Source organism: Nothobranchius furzeri, chromosome 3, assembly GCF_043380555.1.
Source record: "Nothobranchius furzeri strain GRZ-AD chromosome 3, NfurGRZ-RIMD1, whole genome shotgun sequence".
NCBI classification, from domain to species: Eukaryota; Metazoa; Chordata; class Actinopteri; order Cyprinodontiformes; family Nothobranchiidae; genus Nothobranchius; species Nothobranchius furzeri.
In genome coordinates this window covers 49,134,478-49,153,146 of record NC_091743.1, presented here as the reverse complement: position 1 = coordinate 49,153,146, position 18,669 = coordinate 49,134,478, and the positions used below count along the sequence as shown (strand labels likewise).

At 42.3% G+C, this 18,669-nt stretch overlaps 1 protein-coding gene across 2 annotated transcripts; it reads right to left on the bottom strand.

Annotated features, from left to right (window-relative positions):
* Positions 1–53: 53 nt before the first annotated feature.
* LOC107385657 (transmembrane protein 198) lies at positions 54–16,695 on the bottom strand. 2 transcript variants are annotated; one of them, XM_015959698.3, is made up of 5 exons: positions 16,463–16,695; positions 8,381–8,613; positions 7,724–8,299; positions 590–738; positions 54–422 (listed from the first exon to the last, which is right to left on the bottom strand). In XM_015959698.3, exons 2-5 carry the CDS (start codon positions 8,523–8,525, stop codon positions 273–275), a joined length of 1,020 nt encoding a protein of 339 aa, XP_015815184.1. In that variant the 5' UTR covers positions 8,526–8,613; positions 16,463–16,695; the 3' UTR covers positions 54–272. The 2 variants fall into 2 exon arrangements, with proteins under 2 accessions (XP_015815184.1, XP_015815186.1); XM_015959700.3 differs by having other exon boundaries at positions 145–422; positions 661–738.
* Between the last annotated feature and the right edge of the window lie 1,974 nt (positions 16,696–18,669).

Here is an 18,669-nt window from a genome sequence, read left to right as displayed (position 1 = left end):
AGATATGCTTCTGTTTCTCAGGCTCGGACTTGCTGCTGTGTATCTAACACATGATGAGTGGAAACGAGTGTCTGTTTTCCTTGCAGTGGTTTTACATCAAACGGGAGTTTAACGCCCATCGTTGCCCTGCGGAGAACAGCATTCACAGAGGGCGCTATCGCTCCACATGGGATTTCCAGCAAAACTAAGTTAAATCGGTTCTCTGGTCTACGTTGGGAAGACGCTTTAAACATCCTTCTATAGAAGGTGCTGTACGTTGGGGAGGAAGTGGCTCACACCCTGACGACAGGAGTCGTGGCTGTGAGTGGAACCGTGGAGCCGGTGTCGTAGTCCAAGTCGATCACGGTTTGGCTGGTGGCGCCGAGGCTGCTAAGGGAAGTGCCTGTTCCCGTCTGTCTGTCGCGCAAACTTTGTAGGTAGCTCTGAAACGAACACAAGAGATGAGTCAGGTGCAAGCGTTTATGTTGTTCACCCACTAAACAAACATCTAGAGACACATCTCTACTGCTTTCTGCTTCCATCTGTGTGACAGAACTGGTGTTTAAAACGCAAAGTCACTACAGCACACATTGTGTTGGCTGACACTGACCGGTGCCAGTAGATCCCCAGCGTAACGTTTGACTGGGGTGGGTTTACGGCGATATATGCCTTCCTGCCCACCTGCCTGCTGTCGCTTCTTGGCGTCCTTCTCTCGAATCCGCATCAGCTGGACTCTCTTCTGTCTCCGATTGACCACCACTGTGAGAGGAGGGAAGATCAAAAGTCTTAGACGGAAAAAATCTCTTTATTCAGTGCATCAGTATAATAAATCAGAGAAATAACACAACCTCTGCTCCTAATCATTAGGTCGGTTTAGAGATGCTGTCCTACACCCGCTTTAGTGAGGATGGCCGTCGTATGAGAGACCGCCACGGACTTCACTCACTAAAGATCTCTGTGCTGTTTTCCACAAGCCCTCGAGCTCTCCAGTACAAAGTCCCTCCTGTACCCAACAGAGCTCCTCTAAGCCTGGTGAGAAAACTCTTTGTCCACTCCAAGTGTTCCTAACGGAGAAAGGAGCTCCTATGCAGACCATCTCAACAGAAAAATGTAAACATCAGACCATTCTAGACCCACACTTCCAATCCGCTCCTTAGATTACATCCAAAACATACTCTACAGTAAATTTAAAGGACTACAGCTATTTGAACAATGTTGCATCCATCAGTGATCAGATCTTGAGAGCTGTTTTACAGGACCTTAGCGTTTGCAAGACGGGATTTGCCGCAGCACCCTGGGGAGGATAAAGGTCGTTTATAAGATCAGACCGTGGTGGTAATGTGCAGCAATCGTGGCAATTTTATAAAAGATTAGGTAATGGCGGCGGTCTCTGCGCTGCCGCAGACTTCCGTTTATCTTGGACATAACTTGCTTTTTATTCCGATTGAAGCCGTGATCGTTAAGTTTTTTTTAACAAGCAGCTCCTAAAGGTGTCTGTCCCCATCAGTCCCTGTGCAGTCTCTGGTGATCTGAGCTTCAGCTCTAACAGAGAGGCTCGTGGAGCGCTGCGGCGCTCCAGTTTGCCATCTCAGCTGATTTTGTTCAAAAAGCAAACCTTATTGCCTGTGTTTACTTTCATTTTCAATAAATTTGCCAGCCGGAGCTCAGCAATAACTCCCCATGCCATCATGACATCTGCCTCTGTTGCGTCAGGGTGCATTCGACAGACCATTACCGCAATATTACTACCAAGCAAGACTGAACAAATGCCGCAAAATTCGCGCAACGCCATGCCAGCATGGCGCGTTTGTAGACATCAGTGTTTCCCCTAGGAATTTTTCCAGCTGTGGTGGTGGTGGTGGGGGTTATGACACGTCTCACCTTAATGTTAATATTGTTTTATTAGACGCACTCCACTTTGAACTGCACCAATCCAGCAACTGCTGAATTTAATAACTAGTATTAAAGGTGAATACATCAATATTTGCACAAAAATAATTTTTGTTTTAAACTCTCAGTGACACACTTTGCAGGGGGGGTTTGGCATTTAATTTTTCTTGGCGTCTGGATAAACATCTCCTTCTGCCCCCATTTGACTTTCTGGCCCCTTTATTTTGGTCCAAGATCATCATTGGGCTGGCCCTATTAAACACGTTCTACATACACCCCTGCTTAGTAGACTTAATGAAGTATTTTTAAGCCAGTATAAAAATGACCGAAACACAAATGTACATATTTGGCATTATTGACCAATATCTTTGATTTTATTTATTTGTTAAGAACATCAAGATGCATTACGGTGAACATTATAATAAAGTACAATTTTCTAGTGCAGAGAGGAGACAACCCATAGAAGCACTGATTTGATCTCATTTCAGAGAAAAATAGAACAGGTCAGATGCATCTAATAAATAAAATTACTAACATAAACGCAGGAATCTGTTTCTTTGCTTCATTGTTCTGGTGCTGAAAATATCACTAATGTGGATCAAAGGAGAAACACAGATGAATGCACCTTATTATTTGGAAATTAGTGGGTGTGGTTTACATCAATACATTATTTTAAATCTGAAAGTGATATGGATGGATCAGAAGTTGCTATGTGTATTGTTTATTTGAAAACTACAGAGCAGCCTCAGAATTGAGATTAAATATTTTTGATCACAATAGTAAAGGAACTACTACAGAACAAGTTTTTCAGTAAAATCAGAACATTAATATTTAAGTGCATGAATTAATGCATCTGGACTCGTGCAGTAGGAACTACTGCATATCATTTAGAACCATTTTGTTTTAATTTGATTAAACAGATTTTTTCCTAACGTTGTTGGCCTTTTTCCCCACACACAGTTCAACAAAACAATGTTGACTGAGGTGTGTGTGTGAGAGAGAGAGGGAGAGAGAGTTGAAATAATAATAATAATAATTTAAAAAAAACGACCGGAGCGGAGGCAGTGACAGACGCACGCATGAGCCGTTTTCAGCTTGGTCTTGTCAAATGCACCACGTACGTTACGAAAAAAGTAACTTTAAATATTCAACCGAAAATGAGGCGAGCTGAAGAAAACCTAGGGAGTACTGAAGAAACATGAGCAACAGTGAAGCAAGCACAGAGAAATCCGTTACTGTGCGTGCGTGCGTGCGTGTGTGTGTGTGTGTGTGTGTGTGTGTGTGTGTGTGTGTGTGCCGGACAGACTGAGCAGAGTTTTGTGTGTAGGGAAGGGCGGGCGCTCTATGTGACTGGCCAATCACAGAGCGTGAAGGCAGTCAGTTGCCCAATGAGGATTTTCCTTCAGCACGATTACAGATATTTACGAGTTTTACTCGTTTCATGCTCGTATTCGTCAAAAATGCTTTATCCGTATGCTCATCCTTAGCTGTAACCACCCTGCCCTGCCTCCTCCTCCTTGTTGCCTGCCGGCTGTGATCACAAGCAACAGAGTAGTTCCCGCTGCTTCTTCGGGAAACGGCAACAAAAAAAAAAAAAAAAAATCAATAAAACTTGGGATCTTGTAGGCGTGGCGCTGGGATTTCAGCCGCGGCGGGCCGCCACGGCTACGTCTATGTAAGGGAAACACTGGACATACCATTGCGGTAATATTACGCCGATTTGCCGGCATGGTGTGTCTTGTACAAAGGGCTATTCTTTTTAGTTTCACTTCCAGCAACAAAGCTAAAGCTCCACTGGTCTTGTGTCACATGTCACACCTTTAAAATGGTGATTTTATTCCTAATAACTTTTATGGTGTTATGATTTATATCCCTTTTCCAGTGATGCAGATGATAGTCTGATTAATGATCTGTCACTGATTATGTCACAGCAATCTTTGCACTTCATCCAATAATTAAATCACCTCCAGATCCTTTAAATCAGATCATTACTCAAGCTTGTTCCAGGTAATGTCCTGATGTTACCTTCTGCTGCTGCTGGAGCTGTGAGAACATTCTAATCGGCCATAAAAGTGTGATAAAGGCGTGTCTGAGTTTTCGAACGTTTATGTCCTAAAGCAAAACGCTCGGTTTGATTACCCAAATGTAACAGTTGAAGTTTTGGGCGATGTCCATCTGGTCTGTGATGAATTATCCAATCAGCTGTGCTGCATTTGGGTCATTATTTGCCAAATGTGTTTACAGTATATACACACACACACACACACACACACATATATGTATGTATGTATATACACACACACACATATATATATATACATACACATACACAGATGTGCGCAGCTTATTTTACAGGTTTGTGTTAAATCAGATCAGCTGCTTGAATTATTCCACATATTCCCTGTTTGGGAGGAATAAATGGATCCTCTGATTGCACAATGTGGATGAATAACACCTTCAATCACAGGCTTGGTGACTTAAACTTTAAAAGTGTGGAACACTTTTAAGATCCTCCTTCTCACGTATAAATCTCTTAATAATCAAGCTCCATCATACATCAGTGATCTGATTGTTCCATATGTTCCTAACCGAGCCCTTTGCTCTCAGACTGCAGGTCTACTGGTGTTTCCCAGAATATCTAAAAATAGGATGGGAGGCAGATCTTTTAGCTATCAGGCTCCTCTCTTATGGAACCAACTCCCAGCTGTAGTCTGTGAGGCAGACACCTTGTCTACTTTTAAGATTAGGCTTAAGGTTATCCAGAGTTATCTCTGTAGTTATGCTGCTATAGGCTTAGACTGCTGGAGGACATACTGAACACTTTACACACTCAACTACTTTCTTCTACAATTTGCTCTTTAACTGTATTATTTCCTGTTATTTCAGCTGTTAATTTTATTTTTTCTCTGTTTTTCTCCCCAGAAGAAGCTACAATGATGTTCTGCTGAGCTGTGGTAGCCTCATGGAGGGGGCCATCAGCTTGAACACTGTTGCTAACCATTTAAACATTCTTCCTCTCCTGATAATAACATTTTACTTTCTTTGACATTGAATGTGCTACTACTAGTTTACCCGTTTAATTATAGATTCACTAGAATAATTACAATAAAGTTTCTCTCTCACCAAATAGAATATTTATTAAGAAATCACAATGTAACCATAGAAACACTACTTGGTATTAGGGCTGCACGATATTAGGAAAACCTGCGATATTCGATAACAGTGCTTAATATTGCGATATCAATATTACTCACGATAAATGAACGAATACTAAAGTATGCAGTGTTGATGTCGTTTGGCGTGTGATGTCTGCTCTGGGTTAAAAGCAAACAAAAACTAGTGCATGAATTCCATTACAACATAACATTTTTATAAGGCTGTTGCTGTAATTGGGAAGTGAACTGTGCTGGGCCAAACTAGGAGAATATTAAGATTTTCTGAGGGAAAGAGAAAAACAATTGTCTACCATGCTTTCAGAAGAGGAACTGGCAAAAAAACTACATGGAAAATATGTGAAAACGTTTGTTTTTAACCCCAAATTGAACAAGTGTACCTAGATCTTAAAAAGCAGCTCAGATGATGAAACTGCAACTATGATTGTGATAACAAGCTAACAAATTGAACTAGCTCCTCTTAAGATAACCGGCTAGCAGAGCTTCTGACTGACAGTTTATGTGCAGCAGCAAATCAACTATCCTGATTAACAAGGTTATAAAAGCTCATAAATGAAAAATCACTTTGATGTGTGTGGGGGAACTTTTCCAGGCCCTCTTTAGCAGGGTGGGACTGGGAGGAGAGTGCTGTAGCCTTTTAGCTGGAAGCTAACCGGAGCCTGGGGCTCCATGGAGGTAGGTGGGTTGGTTCACCGGCACGTGTCGGAGTCAGCCCGGTTACTATCAGCTGCTTAACGACACCGAGCGGACTCAGTTGACGTTTGAAAGCAGCGCTGATTCCAGAAACCTCAGCACAAAGTGCGTTCGTTAATCTGAGCCAGCATGACGAACAAGGGAAGTGAGCGGCAGCCGAAAGCGGGGAGGAGCGGAGATAGTGGAATTTTGGGGTAAGGGTCTACGTAGGGGGCGGGCGTATTACGTGAATGGACCCATCTGATTGGCCGCATATCAGAAGGGCTACATTTGATTGGTCAAATAATACTTCCGCGTAAAAAATAGAGCTGGTTTACAAAAAGCTGATGTATGACACGGATGGAAATGTTTGAACCAAAAATTTATCGCCGTTTTTGACGTGCTTTGCGATGGGCCTATCGCACGTCCTATTATCGCGATGACGATAATTTTTCGATATATTGTGCAGCCCTACTTGGTATATATGTTGTGTGTGTGTGTGTGTGTGCATGTGTCTGCTCTGTCTTCTTGATCCCCAGTGAGTCATGGTGGATGGCTGCTTATACTGATCCAGGATCCTTTAGAGGTTTCTTCCGGTTAAAAGGGAGTTTTCCTCTCCACTGTCGCTGCATGCTTGCTTAGTATGAGGATTGCTGTAGTCTCTGACACTAGTCAGTGACTCAATGCAATTTGCTGGGTTCCTTATATAGGAAACTTTTTACTGATTGGCTTAATGAACTGACCTGGACTGGAATGTTTATTATGTGAAGTACCTTGAGATGACTCTTGTTGAGATTTGGTGCTATATAAATAAACTTGAATTGAATTGAATTGAACATTGAAAAACCATTCTTTAATTATTTCTTATTATAATTGGTCACTCTGAGTTTTTCATGCAGACTGAACATGAAAATAGTCTCCTACACCTATCTCCTGCATTAGCTTCTGATAGAAAATAGCTCTAGGATTTGAAAAGCCTGACGAGACCATCGTCACTAAGCAACACACCTAACATCATAAAACAGGACAGTGCTTCCCCTACGTAAGCTCAGGCGTGGTGTTGCGCCACGGCTATGTGGTTCCACCCCCAACGGGAGATGCACAGCAGCGTAATGGTCTGCTCCGCTCAACACCTCCCACTACCCCGTCAACGCACGGCAGCAGAACGGTCCCCGGCTGGAAAAATTTCTAGGGCAAACACTGCAGTAGAGTACGTACCAAATAAGCTGTGCTGCAGCGTTGTTGTGCATATCCTGTTTCAATTCCGTCTGCTTCACTCCCGCCAGCCGCTGTTTACCGCTTGTGTCGCTATAAGCTAGCCGGAAGAAGGCCGACATGAAAAGGGGCATGGTGCCACCTACTGTACCGGAGTGGAACAAACTTTATTTGAGAGGCCGGTTTTCTAATGCGCATGTAAACTAGGATAAAGACTCCCAGCTTATTACAACAAGATTGACCTGGATTGACTTGGATGTCGATCAGTGTGCATGTAACCGCACTGTCACTTCATGGACTCACCCAACTTGACTCACAACGGGGAAGTCTGTTATTGGTTTAGTGTCCAGGAAACGGTAGAGAACGTCTTGACTAGTAGAAGCTAACCATTAGCATTAGCAACACCACCACACAGCAGAACTCGCCCAGGCTTGTGTTATTTGTGGAGATAAAACATGAACGTTACAGAGCAAACGAAGTCAGTGGTACGGTTGTGTTGCTGTTAGCCAATCAGAGGAGAGCTGTCTAAATGTCAAGAAAACTACTTCAAATCCTGCCGTGTTCTGCCACCCCACAGCCCCCCACTATAGCGCTCTTTGTAATAACATCATATGCACAGGACCAAGCCGCATATAAAACCTGTCATCAAAGTGTGAGAAGTACCAATCCAGTGTGATTCCAACTGAAATTCCATATATGTTCTTGCTTTTTATGCGTCTCCAACTACTAAGTCACAGCCCAGTGTGATTCTGACATTGTTGAAATACCTGAGAATAAAACCGTTACATCCTTACCCTCGGTGTGTGAGAAGCTGTCATCCGTGAGTTTCCACTGGATCACAACTCCAATGAGGCTAAGAGCTGGCCAGATTCCCAGAATGACCCAGCTGTACCAGCAGAGCACCGGGCCGAGTGAGAGGCGCAGGCAGTCGTACACGTACGAGGCCAGAGCCAGCATCTCCACAAAGTAATCAGCACACACAGTCATGATGGCCGCCCCAAACACAGCCGTGGACAGCATGGTGAACATCTTTTGCCACTGCAGAGTCAGCACGGCAAACAGCATGCCCGTTCCCAGCAGAGAGCCTAAAGGAACCCAGAGACTGGTCGGCGTGTAGAACTGGTGAGTGATCAGCAGGCCGGCGAGAGCCAGTAAGAGTCCCAGCAACAGGCCCGTCATGAAGAGGCCCACGCTCCTCACCAGCATGGTGACCAGCCCGCACATGAGGCCGATACCGAGGCTGATCCCCGCGCTGGCCTCCACACTCAGCTGGGTGTCCAGGACGTGCTGCTTGTGGCACAGCAGGAAGATGATGACCGATCCGAACATGAGACCGGACAGGAACATGACAGCTTTGAAGCAGCGGTAACCTGAAGGGGGCGGCAGAGGAGGATAACAGAGTTATACGACTTTAAACTCAAGAGGCACGTGAAGCTGAGAGGGGTCCTCACCAAAGAAGCAGTAGATGATGCCAAACAGGCAACACATGGAGCAGATGACAGTAGGGATGATGTCATACTGTCTCTCTATTTCCAAACTGCAGATGTCCACCCGAGTCCCCTCTCCCTCAGAGCTCAGCTCGGTGGGGTCGGTCATTCTGGGTGAATGCTTGGGGCTCTGGGACCAGCTGGAGGTCAGGGTGAAGGTAGAGCTTCAGCTGATTTTATCTCAAGTCCATCTGTGGCTGGAGGAGAAGAGAAAGTGTTGATGGACAAATGTGAGATCTGCAAAAATGTCCAGTTTATGAGCCAATCGGTAGGTTTCATTCTAGATTCTTCCTCACCATTTAAAAGAATCAGCTCCTAAAAAGTTAAATACTGAGAGTGTGGGTGTGCACATACAGGGTCCACTCTCTCTGACTGATTATATGATATTTAAGCTGCAGCAGGGCCACAGGAACATGGGTGGACTCCTGTCTGAGGCTGCTGGAAGCCTCCTGTATGAGCTCACCACAGCCGAGATCAGATTACAACGTTTTCACAAACAGCCAGGAACAGTCAGTCCGCTCTTTCAGGACCAATACCTCTCTGCTTCCCTCTTCATCTTATCTCCCCGTTCCTTAACTCAAGTTGTCTTGACCTAAATCTGAAGTTTGATTTTAAATCCCATCTGTGACAACTGTTTCACATTTTCTTCCAGGACTGTATAATTTGTGCGTCCTGTCCAGGGAGAACTTTACTTGGAAACAATGAGACGACCAGTGGAAAGTTCTAGTCTCTTCTTCAATCACGTGTCTTCTTTAAACTTTCTACTGGAGACAGCTGAAATGTCTCCGTTCTGCTCTGGAGGACAAACAGAACATAAAACGCTCATAACTCGCTTCAGAAATGCAAATAAAACACAGTAACTGCGATGAGTAATTGCACGAGAAATGACAGTACAAACTGTCCCAACATGAAAACAGGGAACAGCTGGAGGGGGAAAAAAATCCATACACAGCTCAAACAAGAACACAGATGACAGCTGGGTGTGTCTGTAAATGTCTAGCAGATGTAAATATGACCGTTGGGGTGTAATCAAAGTCCATGTGACCCTGAAGGGTGTGGTTTGGTTGGGGCTCTGATCAGTTTTTCTTCGTTATCACTATTTTAGTCGTAGGAAAAAAGACAAGAATTCAATTAATCTAAATAAATAGTGAATTTGTAATGTGGTCTAAATGAAGACTTGACTAATTTGAGCCAATTAGTGGCTTTGATAAATTTCACCCTAGTTGGAACACCTGGTTGGTTTGCATGTAAAAACTTCAACCTACCAGCTTCCTGCACAGCAATAAACTCACCTGTCAGATGTATTAATACCAACAAACGCATTGCGGACTTGGTAGCATATTTGTTTTCAAAATAAAAGCCTTTGTGGAACCTGGATGTGGTCACTTTACCACAAACTACAGAATAAAACAGCTTTAATAGACATGAATGGTCACATGTTTGACTGCTGATTCTAATTCATAAGGAACAGTTTTAATGATCTATAAATTCTGCATTAGTGGTGTGCAGCAGTACACTCCCATGACTCGCGTTACCTCCCTTCATCACAGTGGTGTCCTGTGTCAGGCAGGCTTGTGAGTCAATGCTGCAGAGGGAGAATAGAGCCATTATGGAGCAAAACAAAGACTGTGGGGCCCATGCTGTGACCTCTAGTGGCCCTCAGAGGAAACCATGCAGATGAAAAAGATGATCACATAAAGATGCCCGGGAAAAAGCTGCAAGGAATTGCTGCATCCCCAGTTTGTGTGAGCCAGCTATTTATAATCAGTGACGGGGAAGCCCTCAAAACCTCAAAATGATGAATTTTCTGCAACTAACTTCTGTTTAGTACATTTTCTCTAAAACAGGATGAAGTTAGTGCTCCTACTTCATCACCGCTCTAACGATAACAGATCTGAGCATATGGCAAGAATAAATACCTTAAAGTAACAGTGAGCAGTTTTCTGCTCCTTCGTCCTAATGGATGAAAGTGGAATTACAACTGTCGTAAACAACCCTGCAGCAGCCTGCTGTAGCTAGCGCCAAAAACAAGCTGATACTAGCATGAGCCAACTAATACTAAAATAAATCACGAAGTAAAAAGATCCACACTGTTGGACAAAAAATATTACTTAGAAGTCCAGTTGCAACAAAGTCAGGTCACTATCAGTCTGTGATTCTGTAGCCTCCTTTAGCTTCCTCAAACTTGTGTAGGCCTCGCCTTACTTTTACTTCCAGGCTGCACCACGATGCTAACAGAAAATGCTAACTTCTTCCTTTTTTTCTTCTTGTACTTTTAATTGACAATCAGCAAACTGAAAATGCTAACTGCTAGCATTAGAGCTAACAAGTGGATAGCAGATATCCATTCTGCAAAACTATCTAGTGTGGTTTTTAGCCAGTAGAGGGCTGCAGAGTGGTGTCAAAAATGAAACTGGTCAAATTTGTAACCCAACAATCACAGAGATCAATGTTTAAGCTCTAGCTTAAAGTAAATTTTTTTAAAAAAGCTGTCTGATGTGACTAACTTTTTTTGAACACATCTAATTGTAACAGTTCATCAGATCCTGCTAAGTAGACCGCTGGACTTTGTCTGAACTTCATTTTCTCCAACTACATCTCTCAACACCACACAAGCTAACTTGTGTCTTGAATTGAAACTTTTGTACTCAAATGAATTATTCTAGCACACCAAATTCTTATGATGCATTCATGACAAAAAATAAACGAATAAAAAATAAAAACAATTTTTAAAATCTTCCAATTCCAGCCATGCATTCACCATTCTGTGCATCATTGCTTCTGCTTCTTATATTTCACAGTAAAAACTTAACATGTTGAAGTCTGTGGAGTAGGAAGGGAACAACAAGCTGGTACAAATCACTTGATGTCCTAAAAAATCAGCCAATACCAACACTGCTTTAAGTTCTTTATTTTTCCTTTGTTTGTTCCATCTGTTTTGGCCTTGCTGATCAGAGCAGATCTGAGTTCACAGCAGCTGAGAAACAGAGAAAAGTTCCCCTCATAGCTAATTTGGGTGTGTTTAATCAAGGGGTGGGGGTGCATGTAATCACAGCTGAGGATTCTACGAGTGCTCCGCTAACTTGACAGCTAAGACCAGCTGAGAGGTTAGAAACCAGCTATGTTACGACTTGTTTGACAACCTTGTTTAAAAAAACTTCCAAGAATGTAAGGAGCACAAAGGGTCCAACAGTTGTAGCTTTATATCCTACCTCGTCCAGTTGACAGACTGATCATTACTTGACAACATGGGAAGAAAGTTTAATGGTCCCAGTGGGGATATAAAATCAGACATGAATGCATTAAGTGTAAATGCACATAACTCCATTGGCATCTTCTTGTAACATAAAAGCACGTGCAGCTGGACGTCAAGTATCAATACCGAGCTTCCTGTCTCTCCATGGCAGGAAACCCGGGACCAGATGAGGAAGTGGAACATCACATTTCAGCAGGAACTGACTCGTGTGTTTGTGAGAGGTAAAAACAGAACCAAAGTGTTTGGTTATCAACGCTGAAGCAAAAGGAGTAAAATGTAGATATCAAAAGACAACCACTGACCAGGAACAACAGATGGCTGAGTCTGAAAGAGATTTAGAAAATAGCTACATTAAAATTAGAAGTTTGGCCCAAAATCGAAGCACGAGGATGCAAAATACAATGTGAAATCTTTATTAATTCTACCAGCTAATCTAGACGTAATTCCTTTGAGTTATGTGACTGAGAAGGGATATTATGTGTAGCTTTAGCTCAGCAAAAATAAAATAAAAATAAAAACGACTGTCACTTTTAGTTTACTAGCGCCTCTTCTGTGCACTTATTTTAAAGCAGCAAAAACTAAAAACACAAGAATAAATATGTTAACTCCACTCATGACTGTTATAATGTATATTTAAATCTCTAAGTGTGTTTGGCCTTCCACAAATATTTATATAAACTAAAGTGTTCCAAACACAAAATAAACTTCCAATTCCCCGCTGTAAAACTAAACAGACAAATAGTAATGAAACATAATAATCACAGCTGTTTTTAAGTGATTTACTGAAGACATTGTTGAAAACGCCAGTTCTTAAAATTAACAAATAAATAAAAATCTAAAAATAATTATGAATAAAAATGGATTCAATGCCATTAGAGTCAATGAAACGAAAGAATAAAACAATTCGCCACTTGAATTCACACACACACACACGTATATACATATATACACTCACTGGCCACTTTATTGGGCACACCTTGATCTCATTGTCACGTTCAAGAAACCAGTCTGACATGATTCGAGCTTTCTGACATGGAGCATTACCCTGCTGGATAGCCATCAGAAGATGGGTACACTGTGATCATAAAGGGATGGACATGGTCAGCAACAATGCTCAGGTAGGCTGTGGCATTGCAACAATGATGCATGCATGCGTGCCAAGAAAATGTCCCCCACACCATTATACCACCACCACCTGCCTGAACCGTTGATACAAGGCAGGATGGATCCATGCTTTCATGCTATTGATGCCAAATTCTGACCCCATCATCCGAATGTTGCAGCAGAAATCAAGACTCATTAGACCAGTCAAAACTGTTTTCCAATCGTCTATTGGCCAGTTTTGTTGAGCCTGTGTAAATTGTAGACTCAGTTTTCTGTTTTTAGCCGACAGGAGTGAAACCCGGTGTGGTCTATGGCCGCTGCAGCCCATCTTTCTCAAGGATGTGTTGTGCGTTCAGAGATGCTCTTCTGCATACCTTAGTAGTAATGAGTGGTTATTTGAGTTAAGGTTGGTTTGACACGTCCGCAAGGCCAAATTATTTCATTTTGGCAACCATGCCCCTCCGTGTGGCCTCCGCACGGCCCAAAATTTCCACACTGCATACCTAGGAAATTTTCTAACCATGCGGACGGTCCTACACAGAAAAACCTGGCAGACTGGCAAACGCTGGTAGTGGCGGAGGTTCGTAAGTACAGATATCTTTATGATTCGGTCCATAAAAGTCACCTTGATCAAAATATTATTAATTGCTGTCACAGTCAGAAAAGACAAGGACACAGTGAAAAAATGTTGTAAACAACAGCGACTTCTACTTCTACTATGGTGCAGTGTTGTATGCATGCCGTGGAGCCCCATGGAGCCATTCTCCTCTGACCTCTGGCATCAACAAGGCATTTTCGCCCACAGAACCACTGGATGTTTTCCCGTTGTCGGACCATTCTCTGTAAACCCTAGAGATGGTTGTGTGTGACACTTGCAGAAAATCAGCAGTTTCTGAAACACTCAGACCAACTAATCTGGCATCAACACGTTCAAAGTCACTTAAATCACCTTTCTTCCTCATTCTGAAGCTTCTGAAGTTTGAACTGCAGCAGATCATTTGTCCATGCCTTTTACCAGTCTGTTGTTGCCAGCACCATCTTATTTGCTATCGTGTGTTGGGGAAGTAGCATCATAACCAGCGACACGAAGACTTAATAAGATCATTAAGAAGGCTGGCTCAGTACTCTTTCTCAGACTGGACACCTTGGAGACCGTGGTGGAGATAAGGATGCTGAATACATTTTTATCCATCATGGATAATGACGAACAACCCCTCCATCACACAGTAGAAAGACAGAGGACCACCTTCTCGCACAGACTGCTACAGCTCTGCTGTTGAAGGGAAAGATACAGGAAGTCTTCCATACCATACACATCACATTGTATAATATATATCTTTTGCTAAATAGTAAGAATAAAAAAACTCTTCCTTATTCTCCAATTTAACTGCACACTAACCATGTCGATTCATGGCTATATTTGAAAGGCAATCACTATTTTTGTCTTCTCAACATCTCATTGTTTTCAATAGAGTTCTTTCAACTGCAGACTTCAGAAGGATGTGAAAAAAAAATAAAAAAAAAGCAACAGGAAAAACGTTTGAAAAGATTCACACACCAATGGTGCATGCATGTGTGCCATACTGCACATGCTCATTAGTGCAGAGATTTCCATCCACAGATTATATGCAAGAAGTAGAAGTTGTAACTCAAAAGTAGAGGGTGGAGTGCACAGTGTGTGTGTGTGGGTGGTGTGGGGGTTGTGTGTAAGGCACATCGGTAAGGCAGGGCAGCTCCACAACACTCCATTAAGGTCTGTGACTGCAGAGGAGCGCGTGGTAGACGATGGCTGTGTGTTCGCTTGGAGCATGTTGGTAAAGCTCTGAGGAGATGCTATATGAAGAGCAGGTCGAACCAGAGAACCTACATCTAACCACCACTTATGCAAACTGCTGCCCGGGCAACACACCACCTCCTTCATGTGTAAGCATGCTAAAGCAATTTCATGAAACTAAACAGCCAGATGTTTAGTTTAATAAACTTTTATGGTAACAAGAGCAGAGTTAAATCAAGCAGCATTTTACCAGATTATTTACATGGAGGAAACATTATAGCCAAAGAAGAATCGGGGATTAAACACAAGTTACTCAATGCAGACACAAATATGCAAACTGTCATTTCTAGCAGCCATTTTCAAACCCTCTTTGTTGAATTCCATTCTCTGTGGTAATTGCACCTCCTACAGAGATCTCACAAACTGAAAAGATCATGCATGTTTTTCCTTTTTCTCCCAGCCAGCTCACAACCCTCTCATCAGACCAGTGTTTAAAGTGCCTGCTATGGAAGTAGCTGGTAGATGGAAATCTCTAATGATTCACTTTCACCGTTGTTATACGTGGCAATCAGAACTTTTTTTTTTTTTGCACACAGATTCTTTTTAGGGTTCAAATAAACCATCTGTGACTTGAAAATGCACAAAATTCCCTGGGAGGTGCGTAGTTTATCATACATCTACGGTAACAATTACCTCAACGAAGCAGAATGATAATCAACACAGCTCTGCTCTTCATGCCAGTTTTCCTGTCTTCTCTGTTCATTTCCCTACAGCAAGGACGGGTTTCCTCTTAGCCTTTTTCAAAAGGATTAAACCATCTGGTGCAGGCTGACAAGAGTAGGTCATACATGGAGGGAGTGCTCTACATGGGCAAGCACCCCAGTAAAGACAAGGCCTGCAGGCTAAAACCACAAAACAAGAGACACTCCTCTTTATCACTCACAAACGCAAGACAGGGCCTTCTCAGGAGCTGCCACGATCCACGAGGAAAATGCATCCATGTAGAGTGTTGTTCATAGCGTCAAGTCAACTTTTCTCCAATGAGTCAGACTTTCTTCTTTGGACTCAGGCTGCTGTTCCACTCATTTAGGAGCCTCCTTTTGTTTGCTTAGACGTTTAACACAGACCCATGTATTGTCCAGGTATAACTAAATCCCCTAAACTCATGGGTTTGTGTCAACAAGGGGCAAAAACAGCACTCTCATACCCAGCAGCTTGTCACAAAAGACATTTTTTTCCTGTTTCCTGAGTGAAGCCTAAAGAGATCCTAATGATGACACTTTAACCACAGAAAACTGTATTTTTGCTTTAAACTAATTAAAAGAGAATTCTCAGACAGCAGAAAACCTGTCCTACCTAATATGTGATCAGGTTATATCCCAGATGATGTCCTAGTGTAGATGGGATTATTTTGGCTTAATTTCTTCATTTTCTGTCAAAGTGTGAGAAAGAATGGAAAAAGTCCAAAGAACTCAAGAAAACTTTAAAATTACAGGAACGCCTGATCACTTGGAAGCTAAATAAAACTGAGTTACTTAAAATGAAATAAACTTGTAGAGCAGTTTGTCAATTCCCTCAATCAAGTGTTTTAACAACACTATCAAGAGTTAGCCATTAGCTGCTAATGGGTCAAGTCTTCATGGGCCATTAGGGCTGAAGGACGGTGACGCTCTGGTGTAATATGCAGCCTGGACGTGTCCCTGGTTCCTACAAGCATCTCCAGCTGTTTGGCTCCGAACAGCCAATATGTGGGATGGGATCATTTAACCAAGTAAGCAATGGCTAGATAATAAAGTCTCCATGCGTAAATAATATAAATAATCCTCGCTTTAAGACACGATGGCCCGTTTTTGTGGACATCTGAAGTAACAAAATAAAGAAACAAATCTGTTTACCGAGTGTAGAAACTTACCGATGAGCAGCGGGAACTTCTTGACAATGTCAGGAGAGGAAGAAACGGAAGGTAGGGTACCAAAAAAAACCCGGTTTTCCCCTCAACTTTATCCCAAGGCTCTTTATGAACTCACCAGCTCCTCTAAACCGACAAAAGCCGCATCGTTTTGTTTCTCTTCCTATTTTATGAAAATCTTTACAAACTAGCTCTGGCGGAAGGCTAGCTAGTTTTAACCCACTCTTTGGGAGTCAAATTCAGCTAAAGTTTCACAGACCTCTCAGGAAAACCTCAACACAGCAAGCTACCATCTCTTTCTCCGCCTGGAACAACAAAGGAGAAAAAAGTTTTCCCTCCTCCCCTTCCTACCTCCATCAGAGCGGCCGTTGGAGGTCCTTGGGGCGGGGGCGGGGGCGCAGGCTGCTAATTTAAATGTTCACACCATCGACATGTAAATATGGTTCACACTTGTAAATAAAGGCATCAATTGTAACCCGATATCATTAAAAGCAGCCAGTTTAAACCAAACGTGGCTGTTTTTAGCAATACTCTGTGTGTAAATAACACCAAGTGTACCCAAACTAGTTTACAAAGGCTATTTTGATGCATCCCGTGCTTTAATATTCAATCGGTGGGGGCTCGGGCCCTTTTTCGCTTGTGGTTCCCAGGCTTTTCCACTTGTAAAGGTTTTAAAACTTGAAATAAATTAAGATAATTTTTAAATATATATTTTTAAAGCAGGTCACCCCAAGTCTACCTCTGTCTGACTCCACCCACACTTTCTGTTTGAAAAATTGTGACAAAAATGCAATTTTTTTACAGCTTTCAGTTGAAACAACAAAAATAATGTAACAAAACAACAATGTAACAAAACAATGCATACTCAACATGGTGGCCATGTTGACAGCCTCATGACTGTAAACAAATCGTGGAAACAGTACATTGCGTAGAAGAAGCAGATTTGGGAGAAAAGGATGTAATAAACAACATGTTAAAACACGGAAAGGATTACAAAATATACAGGAATATGTTAAATAGGACCAGCGTGTGGACAAAATCTGCATTGTACTGTAAACGATTTGGATCCATATGAAAGACCCAAGATTGATACACCGACAACAACTTGTTGCTGCTGCAGTTCTGCATGATTGGACATTTTTGGCTACCTTGTTTGTGGTGTGAGCGGATGTAAACACCTGGATTAGAGGTATAGATGTCATTGGCTGGTTTTTCTAGTAAGACAATCAAAATTGTCCCAAAGAACTGCAGCAGATAAAGTTATGTTGTGCTTCAGTGTGTCCACATAAGCCTACTGGTATGGGTGTAGCCTATTTATGTGTTGTTATGCATGTCATGGTTAAAGGAAAGAAACAATAAAAAAACCATACACCACCTGTAACTTACCAAAATGAAAATGCAGAGATTACAATCTCATCAAGACCGGGATACTCTCAAAGTTCATATTTGGTCACCTTACAGCTGCGATCCAAGTGAGCCGACAAGACTTTGAGAGTGTGTGCATCGGTCAGCTGGCCGGCCAGTTGAGCAACAGAAGAGACTAGAGATGGACAATCTGCATCAATATCGGTATCGGCCAATGTCATTTTTTAACATATCGGTATTGGTTCGATAAATAAAACCAGTTTGATATTAACAACCGATATTTTATCCATTTCATCTCCATTTGTTTGCCTGTTTCGGGGGGGGGGGGATTGTTTAGTCATGTGAACAGTGAATGAAATCATCTCAGAACCGTAAATGTGTGTGTTGTGTGTACATAAATAACGTAAATTCAGCTTTAATAAGATTCATTCTATACAAAATCTTCAGATTTTAGAAGCATTAATGTCAGTATATCGGTATCGGCAAATATTGGTTATCGGCCATAACAGCGATCTTAATATCGTATCGGCCCAAAAATTTCCTATCAGTGCATTACTAGCAGAGACGAGGTCGCATCTCAACTCAGACACATGGCACATTAATTTTCATCCATGATATGTTCTTTGTGTTCGCTAACGAAACACAACTCGAGTGCATTCGGGCTTGTAAGTGATCCTTTTGGAAGAACTGGTTTAGATTTGAATTTTTGTGGTCAGTGCTGCAGAGGAGCGCGGGGGATGGGGGTGGACACCAGCTGCAGCTGTCAGGTACAGATGATGATGTTCAGCCTCGTCGTCTCATTTTTAAGGACAGAGAGAAATAAAAACTTGTAACAACATTGTGCT